Here is a 14,811-nt window from a genome sequence, read left to right as displayed (position 1 = left end):
AGAGCAGTGAGGACATACCCCGGAGAAGGACGGTGGTGGGAAACCCACCACCGCCCCCGGGGCCCCCGTGAACAACCCCCCGACGGTGCCCCCCAAAACCCCCGAGATGCCCCCACAAAACCCGCGGAGATGCCCCACCAAACTCTTCCCTGTGCCACCCCCAAGCCCCTCCCGGGCACCCCCCCAAGATGGACTCCGCGACCTCTTTTCGGACTACCACCATTCATGGGAACTGAGGATGAAGGGGATTGGGGTGTGGGAAGGGGGGGGGACCACCCCCAAAAACTGCCGCCCCAACTTTTTTTTTTGGGGGTGTCTCATGGGAATCCCTAAAGCAGAGCCCCCCCCCCCCAATTTTGGGGGGTCTCACCACCCCTTCCCCCCCCCCAGGACGCCTGAGCCGTTCCAGACCCCTTTATTGTCGTTGGGACTCCAAAGTTTGGGGGTGTCTCACAGTGCCCCCCTCGAACCCCCCAAGTTTGGGGGGGGGGCACCCTAAACCGTTCGGAACGCATTGGTTGTTGTGGGGGCGCCCCAAGAGGGGTCCCGGAGCCCCCGTTGGGCGTCGTTAATAAACTCGGTTGATCTGCAGGATTGGGGGACCCCTTCCCAATATCGGGGTGCCCATTGCCACTATCGGGGTGCCCCTTCCCACTATCGGGGTGCCCATTGCCAATATCGGGGTGTCCCTTCCCAATATCGGGGTACCCATTGCCACTATCGGGGTGCCCCTTCCCAATATCGGGGTACCCGTTCTCAGTATCGGGGTGCCCCTTCCCAGTGTTGGGGTGCTTCTTCCCCCTACTGGGGTGCCCATCCTGGGGTCCCCATTTTTGGGGTGCCCATCCTGGGGTCCCCATTTCTGGGGTGCCCATCCCGGGGTGCCCATTTTTGGGGTGTCCATCCTGTTGTCGGTATCTCTGGTTTTGGGGTGTCCGGTCCATTGTCAGTGTCTCTGGTTTTGGGGTGTCCATCCCTTTGTGTCTCCATTTTCGGGGTGTCCATCCCATTGTCTCCGTTGGTTTTTGGGGTGCCCATGGTTTTCGGGGTGTCCATCCCTTTGTGTCTCTTGTTTTTGGGGTGCCCATCCCGAGGTCCCCATTTTCGGGGTGCCCATCCTGTTGTCTCCGTTGGTTCTTGGGGTGCCCGTGGTTTTGGAGTGTCCATCCCTTTGTGTCTCCGTTTCGGGGTGCCCGTCCGGTGTCTCCGTTGTTTTCGGGGTGCCTGTGGTTTGGGGGTGTCCATCCCTGTGTCTCCGTTGGTTTCGGGGTGCCCTTGGTTTCGGGGTGTCCATCCCTTTGTGTCTCTTGTTTTCGGGGTGCCCATCCCGAGGTCCCCATTTTCGGGGTGCCCATCCTGTTGTCTCCGTTGGTTTTGGGGTGCCCGTGGTTTCGGGGTGCCCATCCTGTGTCTCCGTTTTCGGGGTGCCCGTGGTTTTGGGGTGCCCGTGGTTTTCGGGGTGCCCATCCCGGTGTCTCCGTTGGTTTCGGGGTGCCCGTGGTTTCGGGGTGCCCATCCCTTTGTGTCTCCGTTTTTGGGGTGCCCGTGGTTTCGGGGTGCCCATCCCGTTGTCTCCGTTGGTTTCGGGGTGCCCGTGGTTTTCGGGATGTCCATCCCTTTGTGTCTCGGTTTTCGGGGTGCCCGTGGTTTTGGGGCGCGGTCTCAGAGGCGCAGGACGTAGGAGTCGGCGTGGGTGAGGGCGCGCAGCCAGGCCGGGGGTTTTGGGGGGCCCCGCTGACGCGCAGGAAGCGCACCCCGAGTCCCGAGCAGGTGCGCTCGGGCAGCTCGAACGCCATGGCGGCCGCGCCCACCTCCAGCAGCGCCGCCGCGCCGCCGCCGGGACGCGCGCCTGCAGGGCCGGAGAGGGGGGTCAGGGCCGGAGCGGGGGGCCGAGGGCCGTATTGGGGGGGCTCAGGGCCGTATTGGGGGGGCTGAGGGCCGTATCGGGGGGGCCGAGGGGTGTATTGGGGGGGGCTGAGGGCCGTATCAGGGGGGCCGAGGGGTGTATCGGGGGGTCAGGGCCGTATCGGGGGGGCCGAGGGGTGTATTGGGGGGCTTCAGGCCGTATTGGGGGGGGTCAGGGGCGTATCGGGGGGGCTGAGGGGTGTATTGGGGGGCTCAGGGCCGTATGGGGGGGTCAGGGCTGCAAGCAGGGGGGTCAGGGCCAGAGCAGGGGGCTGAGGGATGTATTGGGGGGGCTGAGGGGCGTATCGGGGGGCTCAGGGCCATATCAGTGGGCCGAGGGGTGTATTGGGGGGGTCAGGGCCGTATCGGGGGGCTGAGGGATGTATCAGGGGGCTGAGGGACGTATCGGGGGGCTGAGGGACATATTGGGGGGGCTGAGGGATGTATCAGGGGCTCAGGGCTATATTGGGGGGGCTGAGAGGCGTATTGGGGGGCTGAGGGGTGTATTGGGAGGGGCTGAGGGCCGTATTGGGGGGGCTGAGGGGTGTATTGGGGGGGCTGAGGGACATATGGGGGCGTGAAGGGCTGTATTGGGGGGGGCTGAGGGCCATATAGGGGGGGCCGAGGGATGTATCAGGGGGCTGAGGGGCATATTGGGGGGCTGAGGGGTGTATTGGGGGGCCGAGGGGTGGTATCGGGGGGCTCAGGGCCGCACCGGGGGGTCAGGGCCAGGAGCGGGGGCCGAGGGCCGGATTGGGGGGTCAGGGCAGCGTATCGGGGCGCTGAGGAGACATATCGGGGGGGCTGAGGGGTGTATTGGGGGGCTGAGGGACCTATGGGTGGGCTGAGGAGCGTATTGGGGGGGCTGAGGGGTGTATTGGAGGGGCTGAGGGATGTATTGGGGGGGCTGAGGGGTGTATTGGGGGGCTGAGGGACATATGGGGGGCTGAGGGCTGTATGGGGGGGCTGAGGGCCATATAGGGGGGGGCCGAGGGATGTATCAGGGGGCTGAGGGGCATATTGGGGGGCTGAGGGGTGTATTGGGGGGCTGAGGGGCATATCGGGGGGCCGAGGGCCGTATCGGGGGGCTCAAGGCCATATCGGGGGGCGGGGCTGTATTGGGAGGGCCGAGGGCCATATCGGGGGGTCAGGGCGTAGCGGGGGGCTGAGGGGTTGTATCGGGGGGCCAAGGGGTGTACTGGGGGGTCAGGCCGTATTGGGGGGCCGAGGGCCGTATCAGGGGGTCAGGGCCGTATTGGGCGTCAGGGCCGTATTGGGGGGTCGGGCCGCAGCAGGGGGTCAGGGCCAGAGCGGGGGGCTGAGGGACGTATTGGGGGGCTGAGGGGCGTATCGGGGGGCTCAGGGCCATATCGGGGGGCCGAGGGCTGTATTGGGGGCCGAGGGGTGTATTGGGGGGGTCAGGGCTGGAGCGGGGGGCCGAGGGGTGTATCAGGGGGCTGAGGGATGTATACGGGGGGATGAGGGACATATGGGGGCTGAGGGATGTATCAGGGGCTGAGGGCTATATTGGGGGGCTGAGGGGCGTATTGGGGGGCTGAGGGCAGTATTGGGGGCTGAGGGCTGTATCAGGGGGCTGAGGGGTGTACTGGGGGGCTGAGGATGTATTGGGGGGCTGAGGGATGTATTGGGGGGCTGAGGGACATATTGGGGGGCTGAGGGACATATTGGGGGGGCTGAGGGATGTATCGGGGGGCTGAGGGACATATTGGGGGGGCCGAGGGCCATATAGGGGGGCTGAGGGGTGTATGGGGGGCCGAGGGATGTATTGGGGGGCTGAGGGACATATAGGGGGGCTGAGGGACGTATTGGGGGGCTGAGGGGCATATTGGGGGGAACGGGGCCATATGGGGGTGCAGGAGCCAAATAGAGGGGGGCCATGGGCCGTATGGGGGGTGGGGGCCATATAGGGGGGGATGGGAGGGGGTCAAATGGGGGGCAGGGGCTAAATAGAGGGGGCGGGGGCCATATAGGGGGTCCGGGGGCCATATAGGGGGTCTGGGGGCCATATAGGGGGTGTGGGGCCCTCCCCCTCACCTGGAAGCGGGCGCTGAGCTGAGCGCCCCCTGGCAGCGCGGAATCTCCCAGCGCAGCCGCCGCGACTCGGGGAGCAGCAGCACGCCTGCTCGGGGGCCCCCAACTCCGGGGACAGCCTGGGGGACCCCCGGGACACCCCAGACCCACCATGGGACCCCCGGGACCCCCAAAGGAGCCCCCAGACCCCCAAAATGACCCCCAGGAACCCCAAAGGAGCCCTCAGACCCCCCAAAATGACCCCCAGGACCCCCAAAGGAGCCCCAGACCCCCCAAAATGACATCCGGGACCCCCAAAGGAGCCCCCAGACCCCCAAAATGACCCCCGGGACCCCCAAAGGAGCCCCAGACCCCCCAAATTACCCCGGGACCCCCAAAGGAGCCCCCAGACCCCCCAAAATGACCCCCGGGACCCCCAAAGGAGCTCCCAGACCCCCCAAAATGACCCCCGGCACCCCCAAAGATGCCCCCAGACCCCCAAAATTATCCCCGGGACCCCAAAGGAGCCTCAGACCCCCCAAAATGACCCCGGGACCCCCAAAGGAGCCCCCAGACCCCCCAAAAAAATGACCCTGGGACCCCCAAAGGAGCCCCCAGACCCCCCAAAATGAACCCCGGCGACCCCCCAGACCCCCCAAAATGACCCCGGGACCCCCAAAGTAGCCCCCAGCCCCACCTGGTGATCCCCTTGGGCAGCGGCAGCTCCAGGCTGACGTTGACGCTTGCTGGAATTTGGGGAGGGGGGGAGGTCAGGTCCAGGCTCGGCCCAAGCCCCCCCGAGCCCCCCGCAAACACCCACCACTATGGGGGGCAAATCGCAGCGGAGCTTCAGGAATAACTTTGAGCCTGCAGAAGAGAGGCAGAATTGGGGGGGTCTGGGGGGCTCAGAGGGGTGCGAGGGCTCCTTTGTGGGCTCGTTGGGGTCTGGCAGCTCTTTTTTGGGGGTCATTTGGGGGTCTGGGTGTCCTGGGGGTCATTTTGAGTCTGGGGGCTCCTTTGAGGGGTCCCTTGGGGTCATTTTGGGCGTCTGCGGTGTCCCAGGGGTTATTTGAGTCTGGGGTCTCCCTTGAGGGGTGCCTGGGGGGTCATTTTGGGGGTCCTGGGGCTCCTTTGAGGGGTCCCTTGGGGTCATTTGGGTGTCTGGGGTGTCCCAGGGTTTAATTTTGAGTCTGGGGTCTCCCTTGAGGGTGCCTGGGGGTCATTTTGGGGGGTCCTGGGGCTCCTTTGGGGGTTCCTGGGGATCATTTTGGGGGTCCGGGGGCGCCTTTTGGGGGTCCCGGGGGTCATTTTGGGGGTCTGGGGACTCCTTTGGGGGGGTCTGGGGTTCCTTTGGGGGTCCCGGGGGGGTCATTTGGGGGTCATAGTGGTCATTTTGGGGGTCCAGAGGCTCCTTTGGGGATGCCTGGGGGTCATTGGGGAGTCCCGGGGGTCATTTTGGGTCTGGGGGCTCTTTTGGGGGTCCCTGGGGGCCATTGTGGGGGTTCAGGGCTCCCTTTGAGGGGTGCCTGGAGGTCATTTTGGGGGTCCAGGGGGATCCTTTGGTGGTCCTGGGGGTCATCTTGGGGTCCCAGGGACTCCTTTGGGGGTCCTGGGGGTCATTTTGGGAGTCCAGGGGGTCCCTTTGGGGATGCCTGGGGGCCATTTTGGGGGTCCCCGGGGCCATTTTGGGGGTCCGGGTGCTCATTTGGGGGTCATTTTGGGTCTGGGGTCTCACCTCCCCGTGGGGTCCAATTCCACAGTGGGGAAGAGGCGGAAGGGCAGAGGGGTGGGAATGTTCATCCGCCAGTGTGTAAGCATGAGGGTCATCTGGGGGGGGGGGGACACACACACGTGGGGGTCGGGGGGGCTCCCAGTGCCCCCTCCCAGTGCTCCCAGTGCTCCCAGTGCTCCCAGTGCCCCTCACCTCGCCCTGGGGGGGGGGTGACGCGCAGCACCCGCGCGCTCTCGAACTCATCGAGCTGCACCGAACTGTGGAACCAACACTCGTCCACCCGCACGGGGGGACCGTAGCCTGGGGGGGGGGCAAAAAAGAGGGGGTACGGACGGGGAAAAAGGGGGGCCAAAAAGGGCATTGGGGGGCAAAAAAGGGGGTTTGGGGGGTGGAGAGGGGGTACGGAGGGGGAAAAAGGGGGGCAAAAGGGGGATTGGGGGGGCAAAAAAAGGGGGGTTTGGGGGTGGAGAGGGGATTAGAGGGCGAAAAAGGGTCACAAAAAAGGGGGTTTGGGGGGTGGAGAGAGGGGTTAAGGCGGGAAAAAGGGGGGGCAAGAAGGGCATTGGGGGGCAAAAAAGGGGGTTTGGGGAGGTGGAGAGGGATTAAATGGGGAAAAGGGGGGGCAAAAAGGGGGATTGGGGGCGCAAAAAAGGGGGTTTGGGGGGTGGAAAGGGGGTAAGGAGGGGAAAAAGGGGGGCAAGAAGGGAATTTAGGGGGGGGGCAAAAGGGGATTGGGGGGCAAAAAAGGGGGTTTGGGGGGTGGAGAGGGGGTACGGAGGGGAAAAAGGGGGGGCAAAAAGGGGATTGGGGGGGCAAAAAAGGGGGTTTGGGGGGTGGAAAGGGGGGTAAGGAGGGGAAAAAGGGGGGCAAGAAGGGGATTGGGGGGGCAAAAAAAGGGGGTTTGGGGGGTGGAGAGGGGGGTAAGGAGGGGAAAAAGGGGGGCAAGAAGGGGATTGGGGGGGCAAAAAAAGGGGGTTTGGGGGGTGGAAAGGGGGTAAGGAGGGGAAAAGGGCAAGAAGGGAGTTTGGGGGGGCAAAAAGGGGATTGGGGGCAAAAAAGGGGGTTTGGGGAGTGGAGAGGGGGTACGGAGGGGAAAAAGGGGGGCAAAAAGGGGAATGGGGGGTCAAAAAAGGGTGTTTTGGGGGGTTGGAGAGGGGGTACGGAGGGGGAAAAGGGGGGCAAAAAGGGCATTGGGGGGCAAAAAGGGAGTTTGGGGGGTGGACACGGGGGTAAGGAGCGGGGAAAAAGGGGGGCAAGAAGGGAGTTTAGGGGGGGGCAAACAGGGGATTGGGGGCAAACAAAGGGGGTTTGTGGGGTGGAGAGGGGGTAAAGGAGGGGAAAAAGGGGGGCAAAAAGGGGATTGGGGGGCAAAAAAAGGGGGGTTTGGGGGGGGTGAAAGAAGGGGGGTAAGGAGGAGAAAAAGGGGGGCAAAAAGGGGATTGGGGGGGCAAAAAAAAGGGGGGTTTGGGGGGTGGGAGGGGGGGTAACGGAGGGGGAAAAAAGGGGGGCAAAACGGGCATTGGGGGGCAAAAAAGGGGGTTTGGGGTGGAAAGGGGATTAAGAGGGGGAAAAAGGGGGGGCAAAAAGGGCATTGGGGGGCAAAAAAGGGGGTTTGGGGGGGTGGAGAGGGGGGTACGGAGGGGAAAAAGGGGGGGCAAAAAGGGGATTGGGGGGCAAAAAAGGGGGTTTGAGGGGTGGAGAGGGGATTAAATGGGGAAAAAGGGGGGCAAAAAGGGATTGGGGGCAAAAAAGGGGGTACAGAGGAGAAAAAGGGGGCTGAGGAGGGTAAAAAGGGGATTTGGGGCAAAAAAGGGGGTACAGAGAAGAAAAAGGGGGGCTGAGGGGGGGCAAAATGGGATTGGGGGCAGAAAAGGGGGTACAGAGAAGAAAAAGGGGGGCTGGGGGGGGCAAAATGGGATTGGGGGCAGAAAAGGGGTACAGAGGAGAAAAAGGGGGGCTGAGGGGGGTTGGGGAGGGGGTAAGGAGGGCAAAAAGGGGGGCAATAAGGGGTGGTGGGGATTTTGGGGGGCTTTTGGGGAGTTGGGGGGCGGGGGGGGGCTCACCCCTCAGCTCGGATCTCCCCACACACAGCTCCTCTGTCAGCCCCAACCGCAGCTCTGGGGGACACGGGGTCACCACTGGCGCACCCCAAAACTCCCCCCCTGCACCCCAAAAACTCCCCCACACCCCAAAGCTGCTCCCGAACCCCAAATCTGCCCCTTGAACCCCAAAATCCACCCCTACCCTAAAATCCCCCCCATACCCCAACGTTGCCCCCCATACCCCAAATCCCCTCTTTGTACCCCCAAATTTGACCCTATACCCCCAAATCCCCCCTACCCCAATCCCCCCCGTACCCCAAATTTGCTCCTGTACCTCAAATTTGCCCCCTGTACCCCAAAATAACCCCCCCGTACCCCCAAACCCGCGTACCCGGAGCGCTGGGCAAGAAGTTCTTGAGCCGGATCTCGCCCTGCACGTCCACCTTCATGGGGGTCCCCTGGAAAAAGGGGGTGCAAGGGGGGATTTGGGGGGGTCTCGAGGGTGGGGGGGGGAATTTCAGGGGTCCCAGGGCTGAGAGAGATGGGATTTGGGGGGGGTCCTGGGGTTGGGGGAGGTGGGATTTTGGGGTTCCCAAGGTTGGGGGGTTCAGATTTTGGGGTTCCCGAGGTAGGAAGGGGTCAGATTTTGGGGGTCCTGAGATTGGGGTGTGGGATTTGGGGGTTCCCAAGGTTGGGGGAGGTGGGATTTTGGGGTTCCCGAGTTTGGGGGGGGTCAGATTTTGGGGTTCCTGAGGTAGGAGGGGGTCAGATTTTGGGGGTCCTGAGATTGGGGTGTGGGATTTGGGGGTTCCCAAGGTTGGGGGAAGTGGGATTTTTGGGGTTCCCGAGGTTGGAGGGGGTCAGATTTTGGGGTTCCTGAGGTAGGAGGGGATCAGATTTTGGGGGTCCTGAGGTTGGGGTGTGGGATTTGGGGGTTCCCAAGGTTGGGGGGGGTATGGGATTTGGGGGGTTCCTGGATTGGTGTGTGGGATTTTGGGTTCCTGGGGTTGAGGAGGTCAAATTTTTGGGGGTTTCCTGGGGTTGGGGGGGTGTCAGATTTTGGGGTTCTCGGCTCACGTTGGCGGCGATGACGACCGTCAGCTTCTCCACCACATCCACAAAGATCTCATTCCTGCTGCTCTGCGGCCAAAAAATGGGGGGAAATCCTGGGAAATGGGGGGGGGTCCTAAAAAATAGGAGGGGGGGGCGCCCCAAAAAAATGGGGGGCCCTACCTGGTCCCCCCGAGGGGGGAGGACGGGGCGGGCGGCGGCGCTGGGGGCCACGCGGCTCTGCTGCGTCTCTGCTCCAAACTGGGGGGGACAGCGTAAGAGGGGGTGCGGGGGGGGGCATTTGGGGGGTGCGGGGAGGTGTCAGGGTTTTGGGGTGTCCCCCCCCCCCCCCCCCTCACCAGCCCGATGGAGCCCAAATCGAGGAGGCTGAAGGGTTTGGGGGTGATGGGCTCCGTCTGCACCAGCGCCCGCAGCACCTCCGGCGCCGTCGTCTGGATGTGGCCGTGGTCCTTTTATTGGGGGGGGGGGCACCCCTGTCACCCCCACACCGTGTCCCCGAGACCCCCCCATGTCACCCCCAAGTCCCTCTGTGCCCCCAATGTCCCCCATGTCCCTGTCACCCCCCATGTCCCCATCACCCCCATGTCCCCATCACTCCTATGTCACCCCCTATGTCCTCCCGTACCCCCCTTGTCCCCATCACCCCAATGTCCCCCTGCCCCCCCACGTCCTGTCACCCCCCCATGTCCTTGTCACCCCTCATGTCCCCCCGTGCCCCCATGTCCCCAATGTCCCTGTCCCCCCTTATGTCCCCCTGCATCCTCCACGTCCCTGTCACCCCTCACGTCCCCCCGTACCCCCCTTGTCCTCATCACCCCCATGTCCCCCACATCCCTGTCACCCCCAATGTCCCCATCACCCCCCATGTCCCCATCACCCCCCATGTCCCCATCACCCCTATATCTCCCACGTCCCCCCTCATGTCCCCATCACCCCCAATGTCCCCATCACCCCTATATCTCCCACGTCCCCCCTCATGTCCCCATCACCCCCAATGTCCCCCCTCACATCCCCCTGTGCCCCCCATGTCCCCATCACCCCCCATGTCCCCGTCACCCCCAATGTCCCCCACATCCCTGTCACCCCCCATGTCCCCCTGTGCCCACCATGTCCCCATCACCCCCCATGTCCCCAGTGCCCCCCAGTTCCCCATCACCCCCTCATACCCCCCCCACACCCCCAGTGCCTTCCACGTCCCCATCACCCCCACATCCCCCATGTCCCCATCGCCCCCCATGACCCATCACCCCCCACGCCCCCCACATCCCCATCACCCCCACAGCCCCCATGTCCCCAGTGCCCCCCACGTCCCCATCACCCCCCATGTCCCCAATGCCCATGTCCTCAGTGCCCCCCACATCCCCATCACCCCTCATACCCCCCACAACCTCCACGTCCCTATCATCCCCCACACCCCCCATGTCCCCAGTGCCCCCCACGTCCCCATCACCCCCATACCCCCCCACGTCCCCATCACCCCCCACGTCCCCATCACCCCTCATACCCCCCCATGTCCTCAGTGCCCCCCATGTCCCCATCACCCCCCACGTCCCCATCACCCCCACACCCCCCATGTCCCCGATGCCCCCCATGTCCTCAGTGCCCCCCCACGTCCCCATCACCCCCATACCCCCCATGTCCCCAGTGCCCCCCACGTCCCCATCACCCCCATACCCCCCATGTCCCCAGTGCCCCCCACGTCCCCATCACCCCTCATGTCCCCAATGCCCCCCATGTCCCCATCACCCCCACACCCCCCATGTCCCCAATGCCCCCCATGTCCCCATCACCCCCACACCCCCCATGTCCCCAATGCCCCCCATGTCCTCAGTGCCCCCACGTCCCCATCACCCCTCATACCCCCCCACACCCCCAGTGCCCCCTATGTCCCCATCACCCCCATGTCCCCCCACACCCCCAGTGCCCCCACGTCCCCATCACCCCTCATACCCCCCCACACCCCCAGTGCCCCCCATGTCCCCATCACCCCTCATACCTCCCACAACCCCCACGTCCCCAATGGCCCCAATGGCCTCCATGTCCCCATCACCCCCCACGTCCCCATCACCCCTCATACCCCTCCATGCCCCTAGTGCCCCCAACATCCCCATCACCCCCATACTCCCCATGTCCTCAGTGCCCCCCATGTCCTCAGTGCCCCCCACGTCCCCATCACCCCTCATACCCCCCACAACCCCCACGTCCCCAATGTCCCCATCACCCCTCATACCCCCCCATGTCCCCAATGCCCCCCATGTCCCCAATGCCCCCAGTGCCCCCAACATCCCCATCACCCCCATACTCCCCATGTCCTCAGTGCCCCCCACGTCCCCATCACCCCTCATACCCCCCATTGTCCCCAATGCCCCCCATGTCCCCAATGCCCCCCATGTCCTCAGTGCCCCCCACGTCCCCATCACCCCTCATACCCCCCATGTCCCCCATGTCCCCAATGTCCCCATCACCCCTCATACCCCCCATGTCCCCATCACCCCCCATGTCCCCAATGCCCCCCAAGTCCCCATCACCCCCATACCCGCCATGTCCTCAGTGCCCCCCACGTCCCCATCACCCCTCATACCCCCCACGTCCCCAATGCCCCCCACGTCCCCATCACCCCTCATACCCCCCATGTCCCCAGTGCCCCCCATCACCCCCCCGTGTCCCCCGTGTCCCCACCACCATCTCCTCCAGCAGCTCGTAGACCAGCGCCAAGTTGAGCGCGAGGTTCTTCTCGCTCAGGATCCCGCAGAAATCCCGCAGCAGCGCCACCAGCCTGGAAGGACAACAGGGTGGGGAGGGGGGTCCCCGGCACCCCAATATCCCTGTGTGTGTGTGTGGGGTGTCCCCCCCCCCAAAAAAAAAAACCCCTTCCAAACCTATTGAGGAACTCCACCACCGTGAAGGGCGACGCATCCGCCGTGGTGGTGGCCACGAAGAAGAGCCCCGCGTGCCGCACGTGGACAAAGTGCTGCCCCTCGTGTGCCTGGGGGGGACACAGACATGGGGTCCCCCCAGTTCTCAGACTAACCCCACCCCCACCCCGTACCCCAAAAAGCCCCTCACCAAGAAGACGGGGGGCTGATCCCCCGGCAGCGCCGTGATGCGGCGGTAGAAGGTGTCGGCGAGGTCGGTGCTGGTTCCAAAGGGCTCCCCGAGGACTTTGGGGGGGGTTAAGGAAAAGGGGGAGGGAGATAGGGGGTGGTGGGGAGCCCCCTCAAATGTGGGGGGGGGGGACCCCAGGATTGAAGGAGGGGTGTGTGGAGGATACAGTCCTTGTGGATAAGGCAGTCGCCCTTGGAGGAAAGGATGAAGATCTGGGACAGCATCGCAGGGCTGGGAGGGGAAAAGGGGGGGCGTTGGGGGGGAGCTTGAGCCCCCCCAAATCACCCTGTGCCCCCCCGAGTCCCCCCGAGTCCCCCTGTGCCCCCCCAAATCACCCTGTGTCCCCCTCCCAACCCTGAGCCCCCCAATCGCCCTGAGCCTCCAAATAATCCTGTGTCCCCCACAATCACTGAGCCCCCCCAAATCCCTCTGAGCCCCCCCAAAATAACCTTAGCCCCTCCCAAGCACCCCGAGCCCCCTCAATCACTCCGAATCCCCCCAAATTACCCTGAGCGCCCCCCCCCCCAACCTCCTCTGCCCCCAAACCACCCTGTGACCCCCGAGCCCCCCCAAATCACTGTGAGCCCCCCCCAAACCAGTCGGAGCCCCTCCCAATTACCCTGAGCCCCCCCAAATCACTGAGCCCCCCCTGACTCCCCTGTACCCCAAGATTACCCCTCAACCCCCCCGACCCCCTAAATCACCCTGAAGCCCCCCCCAGACCCCCAAACTCTGTAGTCCTCAATCCCTCCAGGACCCCCCCCTTTCAGCCCCCCCCCCAAATACCCCCGTCCCCCCCAAATCCCCCCCCCGCGGCCCCTTTAAGAGCAAACCCTGCGCTCCGCCGGGTCACGTGACAAAGCGGGGCGTGGCGCCGGGTCACGTGAAGCCGCTCCCCCGCCCATTGGGGGCGTGGGGTGGGCGTGGCCCGGCGGCGGTCACGTGGCGCCGGTTTTGGCGCCACTTTGGCGTTTGGCGGGAACCGAGCCGGTACCGGGGCGCGCGCGCGCGCACAGCATGGCGCCGCGGGACTACGGCGAGGAGAAGGGTGAGGGGGTCGGGATGGGGCGCTCGTACCGGTCCCGTTCCCCGTTCCCGCTTCTCCCCTCTTTCCCCGTTACCGGTCTCAGTCCTTCCTGTTGCCGGTTCCCCCGTTCCCGGTTCCTCCCCCGCCTTTTCCTTCCGTTCCCGGTTTCCTCCCCTCCCATTTCTTCCCGTTCCCGGTCCCCTCCCCCTTTCCTCCCAGTCCCCCCTTTCCTCCCGGTCCCCCCTTTCCTCCCGGTCCCCCCCCCCCCCCCTTTCCTCCCGTTCCCGGCCCCCCCCCTTTCCTCCCGGTCCCCCCCCACCTTTCCTCCCGTTCCCGGTCTCCCCCCCCCCCTTTTCCTTCCGTTCCCGGTTTCCCCCCCTCTTTCCTCCCGGTCCCCCCCCCCACCTTTCCTCCCGTTCCCGGTCTCCCCCCCCCTCCTCCCATTCCCGATCTCACCCCCGTTCCCGGTTTCCCCCCCTCCCCAGAGAAAGCCAAGCGGTTCTTCCAGGATTTCTACCGGGACGGCGCCGATGGCACCAAGGAATTCCCGTACCGGGAGCAGCTGGTGAGGGGTCCCCCCGCTCCGGTCCGGGGTCTCTTCCCCCCACTTTGGGATCCCCTCTCTGTTCTGGGGTCCCACTTCCCCACTCTCACCCCATTTTGGGGTCCCCTGACCTCTATTTGGGGTTTCTATGCCCCCTCTTGACCCATTTTGGGGTCCACCTGCCCCATTCTGGGGTCTCCACAACTTTTCTTACTCTGTCCTAATGTCTCTCTGCCTCATTTTGGGGTCCCTATGCCTCTTCCCACCCCATTTTGAGATCCCTCCTGCCCTTTTTCAGGGCCTCTTCACTATTCTGGGTCCCCCTTCACCCCATTTTGGGGTCTCCTCACCCCATTTTGGGGTCCCCCTGCCCTCTCTCGCCTCACTTGGGGGTCCCCTCACCCCATTTTGGGTTCCCCATACCCTCTCCCGCCCCATTTTGGGGTCCCCCTGCCCTCTCTCGCCCTATTTTGGGGTCCCCTCACCCCATTTTGGGATCCCCCTGCCCTCTCTCACCCCACTTTGGGGTCCCCCCTACCCCATTTTGGGTTCCCCATACCCCCTGCCCCATTTTGGGGTCCTCCCACCCCATTTTGTGGTCCCCCTGCCCTCTCTCACCCCATTTTGTGGTCCCCTTTACCCCATTTTGGGGTCCCTTCACCCCATTTTGGGGTCCCCTTGCCCTCTGTCACCCCACTTTGGGGTCCCCCCACCCCATTTTGGGTTCCCCATAGCCCCGCCCACTGCATTTTGGGGTCCCCTCACGGTTTACCCCCCTCCGCAGACGGCGTTGGCGCACCGGGAGTGCCGCGCGCTCTTTGTGGCGTTGGACGACGTCTCGGAGCTGGATCCGGCGCTCGCCGAAGCCGCCTGCGAGAACACCGCCCGCTACGCCCGCGTCTTCGCCGACGCCGTCCACGAGCTCCTACCCCTGCACACCGAGCGCGAGGTGAGGTCCCCAACGGGAAAGGGGGGATTTGGGGGCTCCCGGCATCGGGAATGGGGGGATTGGGGAGGTTTGGGGGCTCCCAGCATTGGGAATGGGGGGATTGGGGAGGTTTGGGGGCTCCCAGTGTTGGGAATGGGGGGATTGGGGAGGTTTGGGGGCTCCCAGCGTTGGGAATGGGGGGATTGCGGAGGTTTGGGGGCTCCCAGCATTGGGAATGGGGGGATTGGGGAGGTTTGGGGTCTCCCAGCATTGGGAAAGGGGGGATTTAGGGGCTCCCGGCATCAGGAATGGGGCGATTGGGGAGGTTTGGGGGCTCCCAGCATCGGGAATGGGGGGATTTAGGGGCTCCCGGCATCGGGAATGGGGCGATTGGGGAGGTTTGGGGTCTCCCAGCATTGGGAATGG

General features: G+C 64.7%; 2 protein-coding genes across 2 annotated transcripts in view; one reads left to right on the top strand and one right to left on the bottom strand.

Moving 5' to 3' along the window:
- Nucleotides 1-1,535: 1,535 nt before the first annotated feature.
- Nucleotides 1,536-12,850, bottom strand: AP4M1 (adaptor related protein complex 4 subunit mu 1). The gene is given in 18 exon segments (XM_054052771.1): nucleotides 1,536-1,731; nucleotides 1,734-1,849; nucleotides 3,980-4,039; nucleotides 4,042-4,076; nucleotides 4,634-4,682; nucleotides 4,753-4,801; nucleotides 5,671-5,767; nucleotides 5,866-5,968; nucleotides 7,732-7,785; nucleotides 8,102-8,168; nucleotides 8,788-8,850; nucleotides 8,944-9,021; nucleotides 9,120-9,230; nucleotides 11,461-11,557; nucleotides 11,661-11,767; nucleotides 11,848-11,942; nucleotides 12,053-12,117; nucleotides 12,720-12,850. Coding segments are annotated over 17 exon segments (1,308 nt in total). The 5' UTR covers nucleotides 12,111-12,117; nucleotides 12,720-12,850; the 3' UTR covers nucleotides 1,536-1,662.
- Nucleotides 12,759-14,811, top strand: part of MCM7 (minichromosome maintenance complex component 7) — a 20,450-nt gene continuing 18,397 nt past the window's right edge. Inside the window, exons 1-3 of the mRNA XM_054052743.1 lie at nucleotides 12,759-12,934; nucleotides 13,399-13,478; nucleotides 14,242-14,406. Coding sequence (XP_053908718.1) covers nucleotides 12,904-12,934; nucleotides 13,399-13,478; nucleotides 14,242-14,406 — 276 coding nt within the window. The 5' untranslated portion in view covers nucleotides 12,759-12,903. The remainder of the gene's footprint in view (nucleotides 12,935-13,398; nucleotides 13,479-14,241; nucleotides 14,407-14,811) is intronic.

The sequence above is a fragment of the Cuculus canorus genome, chromosome 36 (genome assembly GCF_017976375.1).
Source record: "Cuculus canorus isolate bCucCan1 chromosome 36, bCucCan1.pri, whole genome shotgun sequence".
NCBI classification, from domain to species: Eukaryota; Metazoa; Chordata; class Aves; order Cuculiformes; family Cuculidae; genus Cuculus; species Cuculus canorus.
Note: the sequence above shows the minus strand (reverse complement) of the source record. Positions and strands in the feature narration are given on the sequence as shown.